At 49.3% G+C, this 23861-nt stretch overlaps 1 protein-coding gene across 1 annotated transcript; it reads left to right on the top strand.

Annotated features, from left to right (window-relative positions):
- Positions 1-14758: 14758 nt before the first annotated feature.
- On the top strand, positions 14759-23312 carry LOC104563232 (dual specificity protein phosphatase 13B-like). Its single transcript, XM_010209618.2, has 3 exons — positions 14759-14931; positions 15152-15372; positions 23083-23312. The coding sequence occupies exons 1-3, from the start codon at positions 14759-14761 to the stop codon at positions 23310-23312; spliced, it is 624 nt and encodes a 207-aa protein (XP_010207920.1).
- The last annotated feature ends 549 nt before the right edge of the window (positions 23313-23861 follow it).

The raw sequence follows: 23861 nt of genomic DNA, 5'->3' as shown, positions 1-23861 counted from the left end.
GAAGAATGAATACTCCCCACCATGTGAGCTGGCTACTCCAGAACTTCACAGCAACAAAGGAAAACATTCCTTGCAATTCCCAGGGCTATCTACAAGGCAGATTTCTGCCTTCAGGACACACAACTCAGCATCTTTTATAATGCTCTTTGAGGACACCTACATCTGTCATCTAGGTCAGGAGGAAGAGCACAAAGCAGAGTAGTCGGCACTGAGGTCCTCACCCTCCCTCCCACAGTACATCACCAGGGCTTTTGCCCTGGACTAATCCTGCAGATTAGACATCCCTGAGCAGCAGGAGAGCAGTGCTAGGGTGCTTCTTCGCTTCAGTTCCCTGCATAAGAAGGAAACCTGCTCATGAGCTCCAGGGCTTCTCTGGAAGGTCGACAAACACACAGCAAGTAGGAACAGTCCATTTAAAAGTATGCTTCAGACCCAAACCAAAATTTCCGCTTAAAAGCGTGCTTCAGACCCAAACCAGAATGTGTGTCTCAGTTACCAATTAACTCTAACAAAGTGATTTCAGCTTACACAACATGTGGGAAAAACAGGCACTGGTGGCTTGCTCTGCAGAGATGCTGCCAGCCCCAAGCACAAGGGTCCCGTTTCTTTCCACTTCCCAGCTGTAGGAAGACTCTCTTGGCCTTTAACAACAGGACTGAGGCCGCTTTTTTGGGTGTGGAGCGACAGACACAGCCCAAGCAGCAGTGGTGGGCAGCAGAGCAGTGAGCACCTGCTGATGAAACACATCTCACCTGGTAACAACCCACCGCGGCGTTAAAACACCGCTTGGGACAGCCGCAAAAACCCTGCATCTTCCACCCACGCCAAATTACCGCAAACGCTGCGCAGCGCCACAGACAACATAATTTCTCACGCTGCCTTCAACACGCACGGGCTCCCCGCAGTCTGCGTGCCCCGGCCGGGCCGCCTCACCCGCCCGCCGCCGCCAGGTGGCGCCCTCAGCCGCGCCTCGGCCCCAGGACGCGCGGCGGGCCGGGAGGGGGCGTGGCCGGGCCGGGAGGGGGCGTGGCCGGGCCGGGAGGGGGGCGTGGCCGGGCCGGGAGGGGGGCGTGGCCGGGCCGGGAGGGGGCGGGGCCGGGCCGGGAGGGGGCGGGGCCGGGCCGGGAGGGGGCGGGGCCGGGCCGGGAGGGGGGCGGGGCCGGGCCGGGAGGGGGCGGGGCCGGGCCACACCGGGCGAGCAGTGGCCGCCGCGCACTCGCCCCCGGGCCCCGCGCAAGGGCTGACACGTCTGTTTGCTTCCGAGTGCCACTCCGAGGGAAAGGGAGCAGCCGGTGCAGGGGCACTAGAGGCGGGGGAAGCTGTGCTTGTGAGCGCCCCTGCCCAGCGCCGCTCAGGAGGGTCGGGCACAGACCACTCCCACTCGCCCATCCGCGGGTAGGGGGCTGCGGCAAAGCTCGACATCCCCAGCACGTGTGTCAGGGATAACCCCAAACCACACCCTCGATGTCTGTTCCAAGGATGAATCCCAAATGCCCACCAAGGCGGGGGGGAGCTGGGAGCTAGCACAGCGCCCCCCCGCCCCCGGCGTTCCTCACCCCCAGGGTAAACTACCTGCTACAAAGCCCAAGGTACCCGGGGGTAACCTCCAACCGCTCCCACACCATCCCCATCCCTGGTGCCTATCCCCGTATCTCCCCTGCTGCCCCCAGCCCTGAGGCCGGACAGGGCACATGTGCTTACGCCACCCTGGAAACTCAGCCTCCCGCTGCCGCTGTCCTGCACTTGCCTGGCTCGGGCTGATGCTTGCAGGTCCAAAGAGGGTAGAGGATTATGGTTTATAATTAACACAATCAAAAATAGACTTTGAATAAGCTGAGCAGAGAGAGGCTTGAAATCTGTTGTGCAACCGGCACGTTAGGAAGAAACGAAGGGGCATTATTCAAACAAAGGTAATCCAAGACACCGCAGCGTGGGAGCTTCAGCTACCAGGCAAGTACTTTTAAGCTTGTTTACAAAGCAGCCCCCAGTGAACTCGATACACGCACGGAGCAGCGTGAATGTAACCACAGCCAGCTCTGCAAGCAGCGGGCAACCGCAGGACCAGGCCGGATGATCGCCGCTGACACTGTACTCACAAACTCTAATGCTGGTGAAACCCTGGTTTGCTTTCCAGCTGCATTCCCAGGCTGAGGAGCTCTTGCTGGAAAAGATGCTTAAATTCCTAAGGGTGTGCTTTTTTTCAACACCAGCCCAGCTTGTACTTCAATTTCTTCCAGATCTCTATGTTTAAGATAATAGCCATGAAACACCGTATCTGGGTTTCCTTCTGCTCAGCTGATGTTCACGAGAGATGTCCAGGGAAGGGAGAAACTGGCCATCCAGCTACCCTGGAGAAAATGGGAAACAGATTATGGATAAAGTGCTGTGCAGTTCAAAACCAAAACCCGTGGGGGGGGTGGAAACCCCAAAAAGTTAAGAGGGTAGTGGTGGGGGGGATGATATTTTCTTGCCTTTTATTTTACCTACTAACTCTGTACAGTCTGGGACTTGTGTGGATTATTTTTAACTAGGATAGAATTCTCAGACAGAAATGTTGGGGTTTTTATTTAATACCAGCAGCTTTCCTCTGAACATTTTTATTGAGGAAATCTGTTTGCATGGTGGTGGAAGCCATCGGGATGCTTGGGAGTAAAAGAGTACAGAAAGAGAAGACTGGGTTAAATTAATTCCTGCTAAATACCTACCAGCAGACTTGCTGTCTATATGGGGAGCTGGAGATAGAATTGTACCAGGGTAAAAAGGATACTGTGTCTATTTATAGCGCTGCCTTCAACACTGTAGGAATTCAAAGGAAAACTCTTAACTCAGCACACAGTCTTCTCATCATCTGCTTCTGTCAAGATTAAATCTGGGCTGAGATCATTCCCTTCTCCTGCAAATCCCTGCTAGGAAGGATCCGTTCCTTTCTGCAAGCAAGGAACCACCGTGCTACAAACCACTCCAGGGCTCATGTGGTCAGGGCTCTGGGAGCCCTCACACAGAGACAAATGTCACACCTCTTTCGGTGGTCAGAGGAAGGGGACAAAAAGACTCTCACAAGCCTCAGCACTTTAGCAGGACAGACCAAAAGGGTTTTACCTGCTCTGCATCCCTGCTCCCTGGGCTGGCCTCAGCCCTCCTCCCCCCTAATACCAGATGCTCTGGAGCACTTGAAAACAAAGAGGCAGAGCAGCTCCAGCGTGTCCAGTGCCAGGCAGGAGGGAGGGGAAGAGGAACAAGTCCTGGCACATAGTCACAATCACTTACTGAGATGAGGCCCTTACCCTCCAGGAGTATGTGTCCCTCTTCCCACTGCAGGACCAGCCATCTCTGGGCAGGTCTGGGCTCCAGGAGGTGTCTGTGGCGCCTGTTTATCAGGAGAAACTCTCTCTGATGTTAAAAGTACAAACGAGAGCAGCCCTTTGAAAAGGTATTAGCAAAAAGCTGACCACCACTCTAAAAATAAGGCAGGCTCCTGCAGTTCCTCAGCTCTACTCTTCTTTTAGCATCACAGTGCCTCAGATCTTTCCTTCTCATCTTCCACCTTCCAGTTTCTCTTTAATAAGAGCAGCTCTCTCGGTCTTCACAAAGCACTACCTACTCCACCCTCCCGGAGCTCCTCTTTTGTGATTCCTTTCTCAAGCTGTCTGCTACGTGGGGAGCAGAAGGTGCAGGACTTGGTGCTGCCTTGGAGGTACAGGTAATTATTATGTGCATCTGTTATTGTGGTTGCTGCCTCAACAGGTGGAAAACATGCTGTTCTCTGATAGATTTGCAGCACACTGTGCTCCTGCCTTGTCTCTTCTCTAAAGCTGGTCGTGTGGTGTTCCTAAAACAATAAACACAGCCTCAGTGCTGCCACAAAAACCCCTGGTAAATATAGTTTTATGGGAATGAAATATTAAAGGATTTGAACAGTTATTCACTGAAAGCAAAACACGAGCAGTAAGGTTGGGTAAAGATTCAAAGGCTGGTTTGCTTCCTTTCCCTGGGGCACATCAAGGCTGTACGGTTCGCACTTTGGAGATGGATAGTGGGGAATTACTTAACCCCAAATGATGGAAACAATTCAGACCGTAATAATACAGCAGGAGAGTTTCTCACATTACATCTATTCCCCATACTGCTGGCTATGTTCTGCCTTCAGATTCACGTGCACAATCCTCATCAGATTCTGGAGGGACTGTGTTTGAAGCCAAAAATGCGTTTCATTGTCTTTCTGAAGTCTCTCTACGGTTTTAGTTGCTTAAATCCCGAGCTCAAGGACCGGGGACAAAGCTTGTCTAAACATTTCCCACTGTCTGTCTCCGTGAGTTTCCCATCTGCTGTCTTTTATTCTGAACTTCATCTCCCTCCTTTCCTACAAACACAAAGCAGAAACACACGTTTCCTCCACCCTGGAGTGCAGGAATCACCCAGTTTCCCAGCAGGCTCTCTCACAACACACCACCGATCCAAGTTTATCTACAAATGCTACGAGCCCTTTGTGGGGCAGAAAAGGGAGGAGACCAGAAACGTGGGCCAAGTTTCTGAGTGTTAGGAACAGCCTCCCATCCCCCAAAGGGGCTCCATATCCTGTTTCCTCTCTCCTTGAAAAAAATTTCACCTGGCTTTGGGTTTCATTAGGAGAAATACACGTTGCTGCAGTCCAGGCTCTAAGCCCTCAGCCCATGCTTCCTGCTGACACTGCAGACACTACAAAAGCCACGAAAGCTCGCTCTGACCTGGGGGCTTCAAATTTACTACAATAGCAAAGCAAATTAACTGGAGAGCACGTGAGGCAGGTTGGGAAATTGGTGGTGACCAACAAATCTTCATTAAGCTCCCGCACCAAGCTGCGCTGCGCCTCCGATGGAACTGATTATCCCGTCTCCATCTGTGTTTCGACTCTTTCTCCACCAGCCTTAAAAGAAATTCAGACTTGCTTGAGGTCTAATTAGAAATAAACCACAGCAGCAATGCACCTTGCCCCATGCACACACCCAGTTTGGAGGTGTACTGTTCAAACGGGCCAAGTTCCCCTCTGTTCACCACCTCTTACCCTGAGTTTTGCTAACTCTTTTATTTACTGCCAGCATCTCCCAGAGACTTCTGCTCCCTGTTTTGTGGTGACTTTCTGGATTACTGGTTTGCATTCCCAAAGACAAAGTCTGGGATCAGCTCCTGGCACTGCTCTCCAGACGTTTCAGCTCAAGAGCCACCAGTGTGAACCCTGAGAGCTGCTGGGACTCGCCACAGCAAAGCCTGTGCTCAGCCTAACAGCAGCTTTTACAGGATTAGAGCAAAGCCCTTTTCTCATGGTCAGGACTGAAGGGAACTGATTCCCCTCAGACCACTACCACAAATACAGCTCCACAGGTAAAACTCAGGTGCCAAGCTACTCTGCTGTGTGCTCTTTAGAAACACCCCACCCAATTTCAGCCAAACAGAGAGAGTTTTGAGGGGAAAAGTGCAAGGGAAAGCGAGGGGGATTAAGCAGCAGTACTCAGATAGCTCCAGCACCTGCAGCATACATGCAGAGCAGGACCTTCTGCCACAGACTGTCCTTGCCCTAAGGTAAGATAAAAAACCCTTCTCAAGTGTTTCTCTTATATAAGGTAAAGAACAAAAGGGTACATGCACAGCATGACTAAAGGAGCTGGCCTTCGGTATCATTCTTGGCCAGACAGCGATGATGTCGAAGCCATGAAGACTGGTTCTGCCCCACACCACGTTGTCCTCAGAGTCAGGCAACACTTGAAAAACACAGATGTGGCTCAACCTTTTCTGTACCAAAGAGAAGGGCTCAATTATTTGGGTTTGTGCAGCAGCACCTCAGCATACAGGCTGTCCCTGGTTCCCAGCAACCTGCTCTTCACACAGGTGCCTCTCGTGCCCCGGGTGAGACAGGAGAGTGCAACCACAGCAGTTGCCTTCTAATGGGATCTGAATTGGTTTTTTGGGGCAAATGGTTAATTGGTTTCTATGCTCCAGAAGGAAAATGTGTTCTGTTCTTTTTGTACTAAGTGACCTATGGCATTCAGGGGCACGTATTTTCAACTACTAGTTTGTCTCAGAAATGTGGCAACAGTTAACCTAAAGAAATACCTGTAATCCCAAGAGCTAACACAACTGCTGGGAAATTCTAGAGCTCAATTCAGCTGTGCCACAGAACACCACGAGTTCCTATTGTGTTTTTCCCTTCAGCACACTTAGCAGTGAATTTTACCATGAGAAGCAAGCAATTTGCTTAGCTGGCTTGGGATTTCATCTCCTTCTGTTGCGTCTCTTAGACTCACCACACATCAACAAGCAAGTCTCAGCTCTGTTCAGTCTCAGTCTGATCTCTGTACTAACTTGATTTATTGCTTTGGTTCAGAAATAGTATATTACATTATACCCCAAAGGGTCTGATTAGAGCTGTCCAGTATGTTAATGATTTATGGGGGGCATCTGGGACTGCATGAGTAGCATACGTGTTGTATCACTGCTATGGGAGGAGTCTGCTTTGTTCATTCCAGTGTGCTCCAAGACAAAAGCGTGTCAAATTCCAATAAGCTTTAGTTCACAAACCTGATTTGACAGGTGGCCAAGCTTGCACTGGGACTGGCCATAGTTCTCATGGTGGGAATCAAACAAAACAGCTGGATTGCTTATAGCCATTGCGTTGTGAGAGGATTTCCACTCCTTTCTCTTGTTCTATTTCTATCTTGCAGTGCTTAAGGAGGTGTTTATCCCTCCCAGTCTGGTAGCCAGAAACCTGGGCAACAGGAGCTCGCTGTCAGCTCTATGGCTTACCTTTCTGACAGAAGAGAACTGGTAGGGAACTACAGGCTACTGGAACTGGCCTTCCAAACCTCTCCAAGTCCTGCCACGGCTATCAGGTTGCTGGAAAGATCAGAGAGGCTGGGGTGAGGCAGAGAAAGATGAAGAAACAATTAGAAAGTTGTCTTTAAGCTGTAATGTCCCTGCATTTAATAAGGGATCATGCCATTTGTTTAGGGCAAATCTCTATAGAAGGGCTCTGTGAGCACTGAAGAAAGGTATCAGGAGCACAGCAGGGTGATAAAGGGTTTCTGTGTCCTATTCTGTTCTATTTTGAGCACTAAAGGCAAAATCTGCCAAAGCATCCCTAGGAAGCCTTGTCCTCCAGCACAGAAGTCCAAACTTGACCATGACTTTGACTTGCACATGAGCTGCCTTTGACCCAACACAGCTTCTGGCCCGAATTAAACCTGAGGGTGACTCTTTAGCCAGGTTCAGCTGTCCCTGCCAGTGGTTGCCAGCACTCTGTCCCTAGGCTGCCTCCCAGCTCACACACTTGGGGAGAGATGTAGGAAAAAGAAGGAAAATCATCCAGCTTAACTTCTCGGTCTCCACCTGTGTGGCAACAGCGCGGAGGGAACAGCATCGTGTTCCTCACAGGCTCCCTGTGATAGCAACTATAAAACGCATTCCAGCGCTCCAGAAACACCAGGGAGCCGTGGCTGCCTACCTCCTGCTGCTTCCCATCTTCATTCCTTGCAGGTTACTCAACCCTCCTGCTAAGCCCACGCAGGGATGAGCCTGCTGTCTCCCGTGAGCTGGGTAGCATGAAGCTATCTCTGTGGTGCTGGCAGAGACCACAGGGCAAGAACAAAGAGCAGAGAAGCTGTCAGTGCCCCAAGCACAACAGACCTCCCCCTAAAAAGGCAATATATTGTTTTTTAAGATAGAAGAACATAGCAGAGCCAGTCCCAGGGGAGAAGGGCTTTGCATTGTGCCATCCTTTCCGTTACATCCTTGGGGCACAAACCATTCATTTCTAATAGGGATTCTTTGAATTCTGAAGCCTGATGTTTCCAGCACTGGGCTGGAGGACACTGCTCTATGACTTATTGTTCCAGCAGCCTCATCCACCTTCAGATGTGGCCTGCTAAACTCTGGTGGGGACACAGGACACCGACCTAAGGGACTGCATTACAACTGGCGTTCTGTGCAAGGCACAGCACTGGAAATCCTCGGCCTCTGAATACGGCTGAAGCAAGGAACAAACATGATTTCTGCCTCAGACCATTTTGGAGCTTACCTGGGGAAATTAGATTAAGAGTATGGAACATTGTGTAAGCCTGAAGAGTAAAGTCATAGCTGAGAGACTGGAAACAACCCCCAAGTGGCATTTTTGTCTTGCTTGCATTAAGCTAGATGCAGCACGCCCAGCAACCCATCTGGGGCTTCCCAGTGGTGTGTTCAGGTGGAAGTTAGATCTCCAGATCAACACCCCTTGCCAACCTGACATGAAGCAAAAGAGTGTAGTAGCAGGGCTGCTTGGCAGCCACAGTTTCACCCTGAGCAGCCACAGAGAGGGAGGAGGGGATGTACCCTGCAGTGCACAGCACTAACAAGCTGTGCCCCACACAGCTGCAGCACTGAGGCTGAGATGCAGCACTGCAAAGGTGAGCCCCCAGTCCACTGCATTTGCTCCCATCGTTGGCCAAGTCAGCACTAACAAGCTGTGCCCCACACAGCTGCAGCACTGAGGCTGAGATGCATCACTGCAAAGGTGAGCCCCCAGTCCACTGCATCTGCTCCCATCGTTGGCCAAGTCTGATGGCTGAAGTGCACTGCAGAAGCTGACACCAGCAACGCCGTTTGAGCCAGGAGCAACAGCCTGGCAGGGAGCTAGAGACACTCTCACCCATGGGGGCAAACAGCACCGAGATGGGGTAGATGCATTTTGGAATCAGCTGCAGTCTTTGGCTCACAGGCAGCATGTCTGATTTTCTACCAGCTCAGGTTGGGTTAATAGGCAGAAAGCTGTGCTTGGTAGCTGAGGGCACAGCAGTGCTAAGGGGCTCCAGAGGGCACAATTTTGCGGCTGAACCTGTGTGCTCACAGCCAAAAGCTCTGTATCTTTGCTGGGGCTGGTAGGGGATTGACTTTCCTTTGCTTGCTTGCCAAGAGCCAAGTTCAGGTCCTGAGAGCTCTGCAGTGCTCTCGCTCCAGCTGATGACTTCATGAACACCTAGCACAGGGAGGAACACAGCTCCCTGCATGCCTTTAAACCTTTATGTTTCCCTGTATGTGCTCATGACATCACAGCCACCTGAGGCCTTGAACTCTGCTCTTGGCAGGCAAAAGCCTTTCAGGTCGGCTTACATTGGGGTTCTTGCTCTCAGTGCCCATTTATGTAACAACTGCTGGATGGCTGTAATTAGATGACTGTAAAGCACCACCTAAAATGCACTAGTAAGAAATTCTTAATAGCTGATGCTGTAACAAGCACTTACAAATATATATATATATATATAACATGCAGATTGTTAACAGTGTCTGGGCCTGTTTAATGCACAGCTTTAACCAGTTAAAATGCACACTATTAAAATGGCATGTAAAATTTGTAACTAGTACAGAAGAGATCCACTCCAGCAACAAAATACAGCCAAGCTTCTTCAGCAGTGAAGAAGCCACAACAAAGCTTGGGGTGGATGAGCTGACGGACGTACCTCTCAGCCATGGCTTCTGTAAAGCACCCCCTGCCTGCTGCAGAGCTCCTGTCTCTGCCCTGACTCAGAACCATGCTTAGGATCTCATTTATATTACAAACCAGAATGTAACCTGGTCAAAAGAGAAGGAACCCTCTTGGTTTTTGCTTTCTGTGAGGAAGGAGCAGGACGGGGGAAAATCCATTCAGCCGCCCGTATTTTTCCACTTCTCTTTTTCTCCAGGCTAAGCTGCAGCGTGGGCAATAGCTCCACAGAGATGGTTTCCTGTGGTTAAAGAATAAAACAAACACACAGCCAAGGCTCAGAAAAATTAGTAAAATCAGCAGGTGGCTGGGTTTTGCACATTTGGTGCAACATTGCTGCACATGAAAGGATGGCTGCTGCCTCTGTCTAGCCACGGGCAGGAGCCACACACGTGGCTGGTAAATGCCAGTGTACTAACCAGCTGATGACAAGGGAATATTTTATACTACAGTTGCAGACAAAAATGAGGCCACCCTGCCTCGGGGCCTGTGTTGATGTACATCCTGCAACAGTGGAGACCATCAGGTCTGAGCCCTGCTGCAGGGCCCGCAGACTTGATGTAAAAAAATGAGACATTTTTGAGGCTTTTGAGGCCTGGCAACCCATAACATCCATGGAAGCTGTGGTAAACTCAGCATATTTGAGAACCAGGATGGGCTGATTAACTTCTTCCTTCCATTTGAGTAGTGCTTTGCATCAGAAACCTTGCTGCTCCTTCCCCTGGATGTTACACGGAGGAAAGCTCTACTTGGACAGAGAAGAGGTGTCATGATCTCTCTCCAGTTAGGGCACAAACTTTGGTATCACTGCAATACTGAGTGGGGGGAAAAGCCCCCAAAAGATGTTTTCCTCCTCCTTGTGCTGCTCAAAGCTGTCCAACACAAAGATTAACTTAGTCAGTCTTCTCCTCAGCACAAGCTCTGTGTGGGCTGCTGAGAGCAAGTCCCCCTAGCTGGATTCTGCTGAGTCACACCAAGTGGGTGCCTTACCCTAAATGTGCAGCTGAGTCTGGAAGCCTCTACTAATCTGGAAGTGCCATTCAGATTACATCCTTCAGCTGCTGGAGAGATTTCCTTACAAACAGTTGGCTGCTCAGATACCTCTCCTGAAACTGTCTCTCTCTCATCTATCAGGTCCAGCCAGCCCTACCTCAGCCACAGTTGTGCCAGGTTTAGCCCATCTCTGTCCCCTTGCACTCCCAGCCACTGGTGAATTAGGGCTCCAGAGAGACTGTTGGGTTAAACACCACTGAAGGAAGAACGATGACAGCAATACTTGTCACTGTGATGTGGCAACACCAACTTCACTCTCAAACGTGTGTTATCTCAGAGGAATCTTTCCAAGGGACAGGCTTGCTGAGGAATGTTGGTGGCTTTGGAATAGGCATGAACTTGACACCACCTACTTGGGCCAAGCCCTGGGCTTTGGGCTGGTCTCTTACCACCACAAATGAGCCTGTTTCAAGTGCAGTCTGGTTGGTATCTTCAACGAGATGACAAGGTTGCAGCATGTAGCAGCTTGAGAGAAAAACAGGAGGCAGAGCATTTTGTTTTCAGGACTTAAAGACTATGAAGTAGTTTCCCTGTAGCCAGAGGAAGATGGCTATGTTCTAAAAAGCCAGCACAAATGCCTGGGAAGATTAAACTATTCAATGCATCACAGCAACAAGAGCATCGGCGTCCTTACATTATACTCCAACCCCTCCTTTATCTTGGCACAGGTAAAGGCAAGAAAGGGAGAGGATATAAAGGCTTTCTGCTAGAAAAGAAGCTGATTTTTCCTCCTAACTTTGCACAGCACCATGCTGCAGGGTTTTATGCTGCCCTATCTCAGCTTTCACACCATCCTCTCCGCTGGATCTCGGACCAACTAACGCCCAGCTGCCCAATGACATCAACTTTTGAGTTTGGGTTTCTCATTTAATTAAAGATGATGGTGTTGGAGAAACTGGACAAGAGGTGGCATGTGTTTCTAAGGACTGAGACACCTGCCAAAGGATACCTGTCTCTAAATGCCTTCTCCTTGGCATGGCACTGAACAGCGTTAATCCTGTTATGCATAAAGTTTAGTCGCTGGATTAACTGAGAAACAACCAAAGCATCGGCAGTATACACAGCCCACCAGGGCACTCACTGCTGGGAAGAGAGGAAGCCTCAACAGTCAGGAAGGAGATACACTCTGGGACCTCTCAGGGACCTCTCTCAGCACCACTTCCCTTTCTGCCTGGGATAGTCCACGTCTAAGACACCACTGACTGGGTCGCTCCTGTAGCAGAGCCACAACTAGGTTTCCAGCAAGATGCCTCCAGCTGCACCACAGCATGGTGACACAGCCTGTGTCTGATTCTAGATCACCAGAATCACCTTCTACAGTGCAACAGGCCTCTGGGATGGCAATTCTGCTAGTCACAGTCAAGGACCATTCTGAGACACCTTTCAGATGCAATCAGGGTTGTAGTAAGACTCACCTCAATGCAATGGTTACACTTGTCCTCTGTGACTGAATTCTGACTACAACACAGCTCCAGCAGGGCACAGAGCAGGAGCATCTCATGGGAGCATCACTCAGAAACCAGCATTTAAAGCAGCATCCTTCATTCATACGGCACACATTACACACACAGACCCACCACAGAATGGGAACACAGAGGAGCTGAGCTAAGAGTCATTGCAAACATGCTTTTAAAGTGAAGAACCACCACATTATTGCATATAATCGTTTCCCTTTCACACATTAATTTGCTCTAATCTATTCATGCTCCTCATAAAACACGACACAACACTTTAATCACGGCGTTGTTCTCTTTCAAGGTGTGTGTTTCAAATGACACTTGCAGGTATAAATTCAGTGAGTTGAGACATTAGTCTGCTAGAACCCAGCAGCCATGTATTCAGAGAAGCAGCTGCCTTGTTTCCCTGTCTGTAATTTTTCCATGGAAAGCTTGTTCTTCTTTTCAGTGTGTTTGTTATTCAACATAGTAGTTGGACAGACCTTCAGAGACTTCTTTGCTTTTGAATCATTCACAGCCTGTTAGTTCCAATTACTTTACGTTTGAAATTTGAACCCCAGCCCTTCCTTTGCCTTGGATATGGAGTTTACAGGAACTGATGGTGTTCTCCAGTTGAAAAAAGAAGATGTGCCTAGAATGCAGATGGGATCAGCTTTGTGCACAGTGTCAGCAGCTCAAGTCTGTGTGTCGACAGGAGTAAACTCCTTAGCTGTAACACAAGATCAACGTGAGCACAAGCTGAAAGTCATCTTGGAATGAATTCTGAAGATGCACACACATCTTATCAAGACCATTAGTCCACAGCTTTGATACCCACGTAGCGCACACTACCTTCTTTTGCCAAACCCATGCAGTAGGTTCCCTTCTACAGAGACGACCTGAAGGAAAAAGAACCCCATCTCTGAGGCAGCACTCCTCCTAAGGTGTGCTCTACTCCAGAGTTAGCTGCCCAGCTCTTACAGGGACAGAGTTATGGACCTGGAAAGCACAGCTCCCAGAAGGGTTGTGTGAGTGACTTGCTGCCCATCCTTCCCCATCTTAACAGTGGGCTGAATGCCACGAGGATACCAGGGCGTGCGGGCAGTGCCCAAAACTCTCTGCTCCTGTGAGGCTTAGGAGAGCAAGGCTGACAGCAGCCTTCAGCCCTCTGAGGCTAGGTAATATGGAAATCAAAGTATTTCTCCAGTGCAGAGGGTGAGAGGAAGGGATAACAGGCAGTACTGAATAGGAAAAAACCTCAGAACCGTTGAAAGCAACTTTATGGGGAGTGAGAAATGCCCTTGAGTGGTCATTAGCCACATCACAAGGAATGAGATGCATCAGAAAAGGGGAACATTTGCTGCAGATATTATGAGGTGGGAAGGATTGGAGGAGGCTGTTATTCTTGAAAGTACTTAATGAACTGGCAGATGGCCCCGTGGTCAGGACACGGGAAATGCAAGTCCCATTGCTGCTGCACATCTCCTGCGTGGGACCAGGGAAGTCACGCTGGTGTCTGAGGTCAGCAGACCTGGCACAGTGGGCACTGAGGTGGCCAGTGGCAAAGAAGCTATGAAAAATCGATGGGAGATGCTCATTCCCATATGGGAATTCCTCCATGCCTCCTCTTGCATAAAGCCATCCCAAATGGGCAAGAGCATCTGCTTTTGTTTTCACAGTAGAAGCTGACAGTGGAGGAGATATGCATACTTGGGAGGGGAGCACATTCCACTGTGGAGCTCTTTGTAACACAAACAATACAAGATCATCCTGGGAACATCGTTATTTGGTGAAAACTTACTGTATTCGGGAGAACAAGGCTGCCTGTGGAGGTGGCAGAGGAAGGTGCACTGAAGTAACAAGAGGGCCCTTCTTGGCAGCTGGATGGCAAGGCAAATGACCCACAGTGCATGGCAGATGGGTGGCTTCTGGGCAACACTCTGCAGCCTAACCCTGACACAACAGTCACTGCTTCCCTCCTTCACTTCTGTGGACGTTTCAGAGACCTTTTTCTACCATATTTGTCATGAGGACGAGTATGGCTGGTGGAATGAGCCAAGATACTCCTTACACAGTTCTCCCTGCCAACCAGTGGACAAGGTTTCTCATGACCAATACTACTCAGCTCAGCTCAATTTGTTGATCAGATTCTAAACCACAAATCACATAATGTAAAAATCCTAGTTCCATGGTAAAGGGAAAAGTTTAACATACCATACCAAACTTGGAGCTTGTTTCTACACCCACATTTACACAGGACGTTTTCCATAGCATTACCTCTTTCCACTGCAAAGCAGAACTCTTGTGCTGCCATACTGAGGACTGGGCTGTTTCACTGCTGTAGTAATAGTGTCTAGTTTCCCACTTCTTGTGAAAAAGAGTGTTTAAAAGTATAGCCATGATGTTTTAATCCACTGTTTGACACATATGGAAAGAAGAGTAGAGCAGCCAGGTCAAAATAAGTCTACTGAGGCACTGAGCTTAGTACTTTGCAAGGAATTTTGCTTCCTGTTTGCCATAGCAATGTAAAGCCTCATTTCAGAAGCAAATGCTTTGAAATCATTGTCTGAACCAGAACATGGGACTGTGTGAGCCACTGGACTGTCACTGGGATTACAGCAGTGTTCCAAGCGCCGCCATGGCCTCTGCTGCGAGACGGGTACAAACACACCCGTCAGCTTGTTGCTGTAACTGTGAGGGGGCAAGGGAAGGTGGGAGGAAGAGAGGGTGACTAGAAGAATGTCTCTGGGTGGTGATGGATGCCTGCCCTCCGCGTTTCAGGATGGCCTGCGAGCACCGGTGCAGCAGGGCCTTGCTGCGGCCCAAGCTGAGGAGCGCCGAGGGCCGGGCTGAGGCCGCCACGTCCCTGGAGCAGCTGCGGCGCTGGCTCTGCACACACGGCTCCCCCACGGCACACGTGGATCAAGTCTGGCCAAACCTCTACGTGGGAGACCTGTAAGACACAGGGTTGAAGGTGTTAATGCAACTCTTAACCCCCACCTTATTGCCCCCGAGATCTGGCTCACAGCATGGTGGGTGCTAAAAGGGCCCTGGCGAGCTGCTCCGGCCCAACCCGCTGCTAAAGCAGGTTCCCCTCGCTCAGGGGGCACAGGAACGTGTCCAGGTGGGGTTGGAAACCTTCCAAGCAGGTTATAACCCACTGTCCTTCCTCCAGGTATGTGGCTCGTGACAGAGCCCGGCTGAGCCAAATGGGCATCTCCCACGTTGTGGACGCTGCTGCTGGGAGGTTCCACATCAACACTGGACCCAAGTTCTACAAAGACCTGCACGTGGACTACTACGGAGTAGAAGCAGAGGACAACCCAAACTTTGACCTCAGCGTGTTCTTCTACCCAGTTGCTCGATACATAAGAGCAGCACTGAATTCCCCAAGAGGTAACGAGACCACCCGTGTGTGTATTGCAGGTGATCTGCAACAGGGTCAAGTGGGGCAGGTTATCAGGTAGTGTTTGGCATAAACCATCTACCTGCAGGTGTGGGTAAGAATGGAGACACCCAAACCAAGCAGCATCACTGAACCAAGTGCCTCCAGAACTCTCACAGCAAGTGGGAGCTACCCTGACACAGGGAAGGATGCACTCAACAGGCTTTCAAAGAGGCTTGCTCAGTGCCCAGTGCTACTCACTAGCAGAAGACATAATAGCAACTATCCTTTGTTACCTATAGGGACACTCTGACCTGGTAGGAAGGCAGGGACACTTGATCTTTACAAATCAGTGATGGGGTTTAAAATAAAAGCTGGGATGGGGTAAAAGACACAGGTAAGCATCATACTTGATTAAGAATCCCCTGTAATGCTGCAATCTGTGCAAGTCCTACAAGGACTCACTGGGAAGCAATTGTCTAGAAGAGAACCTTAAGTGCCACCCACCATCAGCCAGGAGATTGTGTCATGCAAGATAACTCACAAAATCCTTGGACTCACTAAGCACGGGCCAGGTGCAATTCCAGAGGCCTGGTGCTAGTGGGAGAACACAACTATTAGGGACAAATAGCAAGTCTCCACTGTGCCACAGAACTATATAGATACTCAAAAATGAGTGATTTCTTAAGAGAACAGTTACACACCCAACAAACTGGTTTTGTTTGCATCATGGTGAGCTCTAGGGTCAAGGAGGGTCCTAAAATACTAACTACTCAGCTCTGCCATACGCAGCTAAAGACCTGATGCACACCCTGCAAGCTGGGAAAGGGAGAAGCAGTAACTGAAAAGAGTGTTTTGGGGATCTGAGCTGGATGCCTCAGCATTTACTGCTCTTTGGAGGGCTTCACCTAGCCCATTACAAAGTGTTTGCCTTTCTAAAACTCGGGGTTTGGATTTCCAACCCAGTAATGTTATCTGGGGAATTTGGACCTGCACCCACTTCTATCACAGCACAAGCTATTTGCAACTGAAGTCATTATTGGTGGTGGTCCAGAGAAAGCCAAACTCTAAAATCTCTTCATGCCTGAGTAGGATGGGGTGGGGGGAAAGCCCTAAATCAATTGACAAAAGACAGAAAACAACAGATGAATCGTGGTGGCCACAAAAGCAAACAAAACCAGTGCTGTGCAAGACAGACGCCCAAATATTGAAAGTTATGAATGCAGAAGAAGTCAGGGCTCAAGGCAAACACAATGAACTCATCATGTCCAGAGTGCAGATTTATCCCTACTCCCAGGCTTTCAGATATTGCTTTACTCAACTCCATATGGAAGGAGGGTTCTGGGAACAGGGACAAGGTGAAATTCAATCGTATACAGTGCAGCTGTTGCTGACATTCATCATTTTAAGGAAAGTGCAACAGTTTAGAAAATATATAAACAAGATGTTCTGGAAGCATAATTTCCTGAGGCACAGAAATTTAGCAGCTAAATACCCATGACCTGTGCGGGGATGAGACAGGGAGGGGATTGTTGCTCACATCATTTAGAAAGGAGAGGGGTAAAAAAGGGCATTTATTATAAGCAGCGATGCCGAGTAAAAAATTATACCAGGTGACAAGAGGCCTGTTCATCTTAAATTCAGGACGTAATGAGGTACTCCTGTTTGATGGAGGAGTCATTTAAAAGTGCTGCTTCACTATTACTAGCAAATTCAACACCTTTCTCTTCCTTTTTTTTAATGGAATTAAATGATCTTTTCCACCTGGGAGGATAAGTCAAAGTTCAGACTATATGAGGCACAAACATATTTAAAACTATGACTCCAACTCTCATTAGAACCAAGTAAGAGCTGCTACTCCCATCAGGCTTGAAGGAAAATTCTCATGCTTTACACCAGAAGCCTAGAAAACAGCATGGACAGACTTAGTCCAGGTTTGTACCTCAGCTGAACACAGCAGGTCTTTAGTGATGTAAGGAATTCATCTTTAAGGCAAGTTCTTCAAACCCAGATGCCAGAGCACGAGCAAAAAGAGGCAGGGGAGCGTGCACTCATGTGCCCCTCGCTGGAAACTGTGCTCCTGTCACAGTGGCCAGATCACACCCTGAATGACTGGCTTTGTCACCTTTGTGGTACAGGTTAAGAAATGCAGCAATGCCGTGTAAGTGTTATTTTATGAACCCTGCTTCCCTGGCTGCCCTTCCTTCAGCACAGCCCTGCTCTTCCTTTGCCCACGTAACAGAGCTGTTTGTGAAGGCTCAGCCAAGAGCAAGCACATGCACAATCTGCAAGGAAAAAGGATGCACTGCCCTTCTCCCTCATGCTCATGGGACAACACCTTGAACATCAGTCTTGCCCCTTTCCCTGGCCGTCTCTGCAATTCACATTTCTCTCAACCGAAGCGTCAACCAGCAGGCTTTGGGAGAGTCTGGCAGAAGAGGGGAGGAAAGAGAACTCGGGAGCACAGACAAAAGAGTGCCATGAAAACTATTAGACTTACACCATGCAAAAAGAAAGACTCTCAAACAGAGGCCTTCTCCTTTATTGATCTCTACATGTTTAAAAATGGCAGGTTTAGGTCACCCCTTAACTTCCTGACACGGCAAATGCTCCCAAAAGCATGTCCCTTCATCCACTTCACCAGAGCAAAGCAAAGGCCAGGCTCTCTCTGCTGCCTTCTTGGTGGTGGTGGTGGTTATGAAAGAGGCTTACCTTAGGAGAAGAGGGTCCTTTCTCCTGACTCTGCCGTAGGGATGTCATATGCATCAGTTTGAGCTCCCGCTCTGCACCAGAGGACAGCCCTTACCTGTTCCAGGAGGGGTGGGCAGAAGGGCCACGCCACCATTTAAGCTCCCTGTAGGCTTCTTGCTGGTTTCAGCTGTGACAAAACAGACACTTGATTAATCAAGGAGATGGATTGTGCACCTGGCTACAGGAGTGTGGCTAAGACATGACAGGAGATGAGAAAACCATGGTGGAGAGGGAAGAGCCCCTGGGACCCACCAGTCCAGCTGAGCTCTCCTCCTGGTGAGCAGCACAGTTCCACTGGATTCAATGGAGCAAGGGCAGCAGGGTGTTTGCTCTGGGTGAGGGAGCTGGAGCCTGGCCTTAAGGCAGACTGAACCCATCCTGCAAGAAAGCAAGGGCTAGTTCAGGACATGCAGCTGGGTTAATGACGAGTAGCAAGAGGACAATGAGATATTATGTGTTTTAATGACTGATCTGTTCATCAACATTGAATTTCCCAACTTGAAATTTGGCCAACAAAGTTGAATGTACCAACTTTATCCCTAGTTCAAAGCCTTTGATGTCAGTGGAGTTGGAGCAGGCGTGAGCTGGATATAATACCCATAATCCGCTGTTAAAAACCAAGTGGCATTGTTCTGCACAAATCCCAGCCAGATGACACTCATTGTCTGCCACTGCAAAAAAAAGTAGCTTGAGATGTGCAGTGCAACATTTCCAAGGAGGATTGCAAGATTTAATAGTGCCAGAAGCTAAGTGCCCCCACTTCTCCTCAGTTAATCCCATTATTCCTGGGGGATCCTGTTACACGCTCCCAGAGAAGGTTGCAACATGGCCCTCTGATGTGGGATCAGTCCAACCTCTCTCTGCACTGCGTGTTAAAACAAGGAGAATCAGAGGATGTCAGCTTGTGGCACGGATTCTGTGGTACAGAAGATGTGGTTACAGCCTCCTTGCCCACCCTGTGAGAGTGGCAAGCACCGTGGCTGCCTCTGCCGTGCTGCTTTCCCAGGCTGTGCTCCAGCAATCACCTGGGAATCCCAGCCTGAGTGCTGGGAGGCTGCACCTTGGCTGTTCTGGTCAGAGGCTGATGCCATGTGCCATTAGCAAGCCCACTGCAGTCAGTCCCCATGGCACAGACATGCTCCAGGCAGCAGCCAAATGCTGCATATCATGGTGGGCTCAGAGTTACAGCCACTGCTCAGAGACAAGCCTCTAAACAGAGCCAAGCAGCAACACAGCTTCTGGTTCCTGCCTCAGGTTTAACACTCAGCGTGTTTGGTAACAAATGACCTGAGAGTAAATGAAAATCTGCTTCCATTAGAGCAATTTTACATTAACGGCATCATTTCACATGACTGATTTATCTGTGACAAACCATCAGGTTTTTTGTCAACATAGCAGCATTTCTCATGGCTTCTGTGCACGGTGAAGCAGCAGCAAGCAACAGGGAACAGATACTGCTCATGTAGAAGAGATAACACACCTGCATCCTCATGGGAACAAGGGTATTGGAGAGCCATGCAGATTAGGTCCAAGGTCAGTAGTTGGGGCTTGGCCATGTTTGTGCTGAGACACCTTTTAAAGCCAGTTGGTGATCTAGGAGGACTCTTTTCAAGTGTAGATAAGCCAGAGAAGATTCAGTGTGTCCTGCCACCTCCTCCCTGCAGTCACAGCGTCAGGTATCAGGCAGCCAGTCAGTAGAAGCAGGCTGGAACGGGTTCTGCTTTCTGTGCACAAAAAACACCTCAGCCAGCCATCCACACCCCTGCTCATCTGCTCCACGCTGCAGGTGAGGCAAAGTCTTCTCCAAGGCTTCTGCCTTGGCTCCATCTGTGTGTGGGAAAAATAAAGAGACCCAAGAACGCTTTTGCAGGAATGAGGTTCAAAACTGCAAGTGTCCCGTCCCCCATCCCATTTCTGACCATAATTAGATTGAATTTCAAAAGATTTAGTGATTCAGAATCAGATCTGACCCCAACATCATCTCTTTCTGGTTGGTTTCTGCTCAGTTTCCCCCACCCCATGTCTGGGTGTAGTTCAGACCATAACCATTATTTCTTTCCCTGTTATTTGCAGAGTGCTGGTAGCTTAGACCTTGTCACAAAACCCCCCCAAAAAAGCAGTTTCAGAACTTGCTTCTCTGTGGCTTCTGTTACCTGGGGTGTGCACTAGGGTGAGCATCCCCAGTCCCTGACACTACACTGCAGTTAGGCCCACTGCAAGCCATCCAAGTGGGGTTTTTCCAACAACCTTTTGGACTCAGCCCAATCAGCAGCACTTCTCCAACTGTGCCCCAGAGGCCTCTACAATCCTCTCAAAGTCTCAGACCTGGGTAACTTGGGTCTGAGGCGTCTCCTCTGGGAAAGATGACACAGCATACACACCCCACAGGGTTGGTGTGAGGGCTAATGATAGTGCAGCACATTGAAAACCAGAAACCTAGTGAATACTGAATTGAAAACCAGAAACCTAGTGAATACTGAAATGAGCAGTATCTTTTAGAACAGGGTGCAAGGCAGCTCTCCACGTTCCCATCGAAAGCAGGACTCCGCGTCCAAGAAGCCCCACGGAGTTGGCTCCACAATGGGTGTCATTTAACTTGAATAATGGCACCAGCATCTCAGTAAACTCTGTGAAGCTGTATCTGAATGGGAAAACACAAATGGCAATCACTTGATCTCCTAATTCTGCAAATCTGCCACGAGACTGGAAAAACCTCTCTGTGCCTTCCCCCACCGGCTGCAACGCCCAGCCCGAGCCTGCTGTCGCCAGAGCTGTTTTCAAAAGCCGCTTCCTTGGAGACTGTATTTGTCCCTTTATTTCTACTGAAGACATGTCTATCTTTAGGGCTGAGCTCAGATTTCTCATGCCAGGATAATGAAAGGTGCCCGTGTCACATACATTGTGGAATTCAAAACTTCTTTCAACCTGCTGGCCGGAGCAAGCTCTTTACCACACGCGCTGAGCTCCATGAGCACGTGGCCATGGCATCATCCTTAGAACTGGAAGGGGTGCTAAATAAACACCCTGTCACACACCAAAAGGGGATTGAAGATTAAAAACTGGGCACATAAGTACCCAGAATTAACACTCGGGGAGATGAGGGCAATCAGTCTGAGGTTTTTGGCCAGATCGAGGCTCAGCATCCAACAAGGATATTTTTGTCTCGCTCCCTGGTAATAGAGAAATTGAGATGCTTGTAAGCACAAACAAAACAAGGAATAAGCCTTGAAAAAGCTGTTCATCCTCTCCACCCCTCCTTATATTTTACTGGGAAGCAGCACCCAAGATGCTTTATCCCAGCTCCAAGGGAAAACAAGCGACACGGGATTGTTTTCACCGATTTCGATCTCTTTCTGTGGCGGTGTTCAACGGTGTTCTGCACAGCCACACTATCAGTAACCAGACCACCACAAAGGTGGCAGTCTGAAAACAATTAGAACTTTAAGAAAAAAACATGCAGAGAGTTTTCTTTCCAACTTGTGAAGATGTCCAGTGAGGAAATGTGCTGAAATGGTTGTGCTAAAAAGATACGGCCTTTTTTTCCAGCTGCCTTCATGGGAGACAGGGAGAGCAGCCCCTTGGGTGGTCAGAAGTACAAATCTAATGCTAATTACGACTTTAATAACGCCCAATTGCTGAGCCATGGTCTCTGTGGGAAGCCTAGGTCTGACTGCAGCAAAGGACAAGAGTTTGCAAACTATCAGGCAGGGCTGTAATTGAGTAGAACAACAGAACTTCTTTGTCCCCAGTTCAGAATTCCTCGGTGGATCCCGACCATTGTTGTCCAGGCTGAAGCATTTTACAACATGTATAAGATGTAAGTTATCAGATTCCAGAATGAGCTCTCTGTTCACACCCAGAGAGGGGCAACTAGGAGCCTGAGTTTCTCCACGTGCAAGCAATCCATCCTTTAGACAAAGTTTCTTCTGATTTCACGTAAGACCACTTAAAAAAGCTTTCTCTCCTTCCAGCACGGGTTGAAGACACACATTAGAAACCTGGGAAGCAGTTGTGATACAGAACTGCATTTCTCAGGCTGCTGCTGTGTGTGATCACAGCAGGAAAAAAACCCCACCAAAGCAGAGCAGAGGGAAGGAGGGAGCTACACTCAGGGATCCCTGGAAGGTCTTTCCCGAGGCTCACTCACAGCAATGCAGAAGGACTCACCATATTACTCTTGATGAATTCTTAATGAAGGTGCACACCTCACACTGAAATCTCTGGAGAACTCCACATGTGTCCTTAAATTGCCTTTCCAGTAATCACCTAATGCAGAAGGGAAGACAGAAGCATTAGGGAAGGACAGTGACTACAGATGTACAGGGCTGGCTACAGAAATTCCAACCCACAAGTAAGCTGGTGCAAATGGCAGGTACAGACAGGAGCTCTTCTTAATGGGAACACCCATTTTCCTCTCACTCTGGGCAGCAGTCAGCACCCTCTGAAAGCATTACTGCCCTGAGCAAAGAAGAAAGAAGGGGCTTGTGTAGAACCAGGGGTGTTCCTGTAACAGCAGCGAGCACTCCTGAGCACTGCACATTTGAAACCCCAAGTTTCCAAGCCCTCTGGTATTAAGTAACCTGCCAAGGCTGCTTCCCATGGCATAGCCTTCAAGTAGGAAGACTTGAAGCTTTGCCAGCAAAGCACATCACTCCCAAAACCCCGTGTGTGCAAGCAGGGACCAGCATGGATGGCAGGCTGGGCAGCAGGGCTGAGGGCATGGTATCAGGCTGGCAGCTAAGCCCAAACACACAACCATGGAACACAAGTAGGAATTTTCTGTCCCCAGCCACAAAACCCTCCCTGTTCCCCAACCAGCTCTGCACTAGGTCAGCTCTGCAGGGCTGAGCAGAGCCTGAGTGCTCAGCCCCATGATCCAGCACCACTTCCACCTCTGCTCCAGCACGGTAACTCCCACCATTTGACCTCCTGGCATAACTGCATCTCTCCTTCTCTCTCCTTTTCTCCAGGCAAGGTACTAGTTCACTGTGCCATGGGAATCAGTCGATCTGCAACCCTGGTCCTGGCATTCTTAATGATCTGTGAAGGAATGTCCCTGGCTGAGGCCATTCACACCGTGCGCTCACACAGAGGCATCTGCCCCAACTCCGGCTTCCTCAGGCAGCTCTGGGAGCTGGACCTCCACTTAGGAAGAGGCAAAGGCAGAGGAGCAGAGGCTCATCTCCTGGCAATGGACTGAAAGATGTTGTCCTCCCCGAGAGCACTGCAAGGATGCTGCCAGGGCTGCTCTGCAGCTGCACCGAGAAACTCCGTGGGGAAAGGGCTGAGCGTGAGCGAGCTGGCAGGAGCTGGACACGTGTTCCCTGGATAAGCCAGCTAATTGGAAAGAAAATGAAATAAAGAAGAATTCAAACTGGCAGTTTTGTCCACCTGGGCCTGTTTATTTAACTGCCTGTTGGGCAGGGCATAGGGAGCAGTTGTGTTTTCGTGCAGAATTAAAAGGCAGCACAGTCAGCTTGAAAAAAGGCTTTTTTACTTGCTTATAATTGCGTTTATATGGCAAGAGGGAAAACGGCTAAACTAGTAAAAAGAAAAAGAAAGCATGAGGTTTTTAAGCAAATCTTTACCATTTCACATCCAGCTGGCACAGGGTGAGACCAGGTTTTGCAAGCTGACGTGCTCCTTTAGTCTGACACGGTGACATTAGTTAGGATCCAACTCAGACCTCATGTTCCCTCTGTTAAAAGCCACAGAGGCTCCCCTGGTGGGACCTTCACCAGTCCTCTGA

Source organism: Colius striatus, chromosome 8 (genome assembly GCF_028858725.1).
Source record: "Colius striatus isolate bColStr4 chromosome 8, bColStr4.1.hap1, whole genome shotgun sequence".
In the NCBI taxonomy this organism is placed as follows: Eukaryota; Metazoa; Chordata; class Aves; order Coliiformes; family Coliidae; genus Colius; species Colius striatus.
Note: the sequence above shows the minus strand (reverse complement) of the source record. Positions and strands in the feature narration are given on the sequence as shown.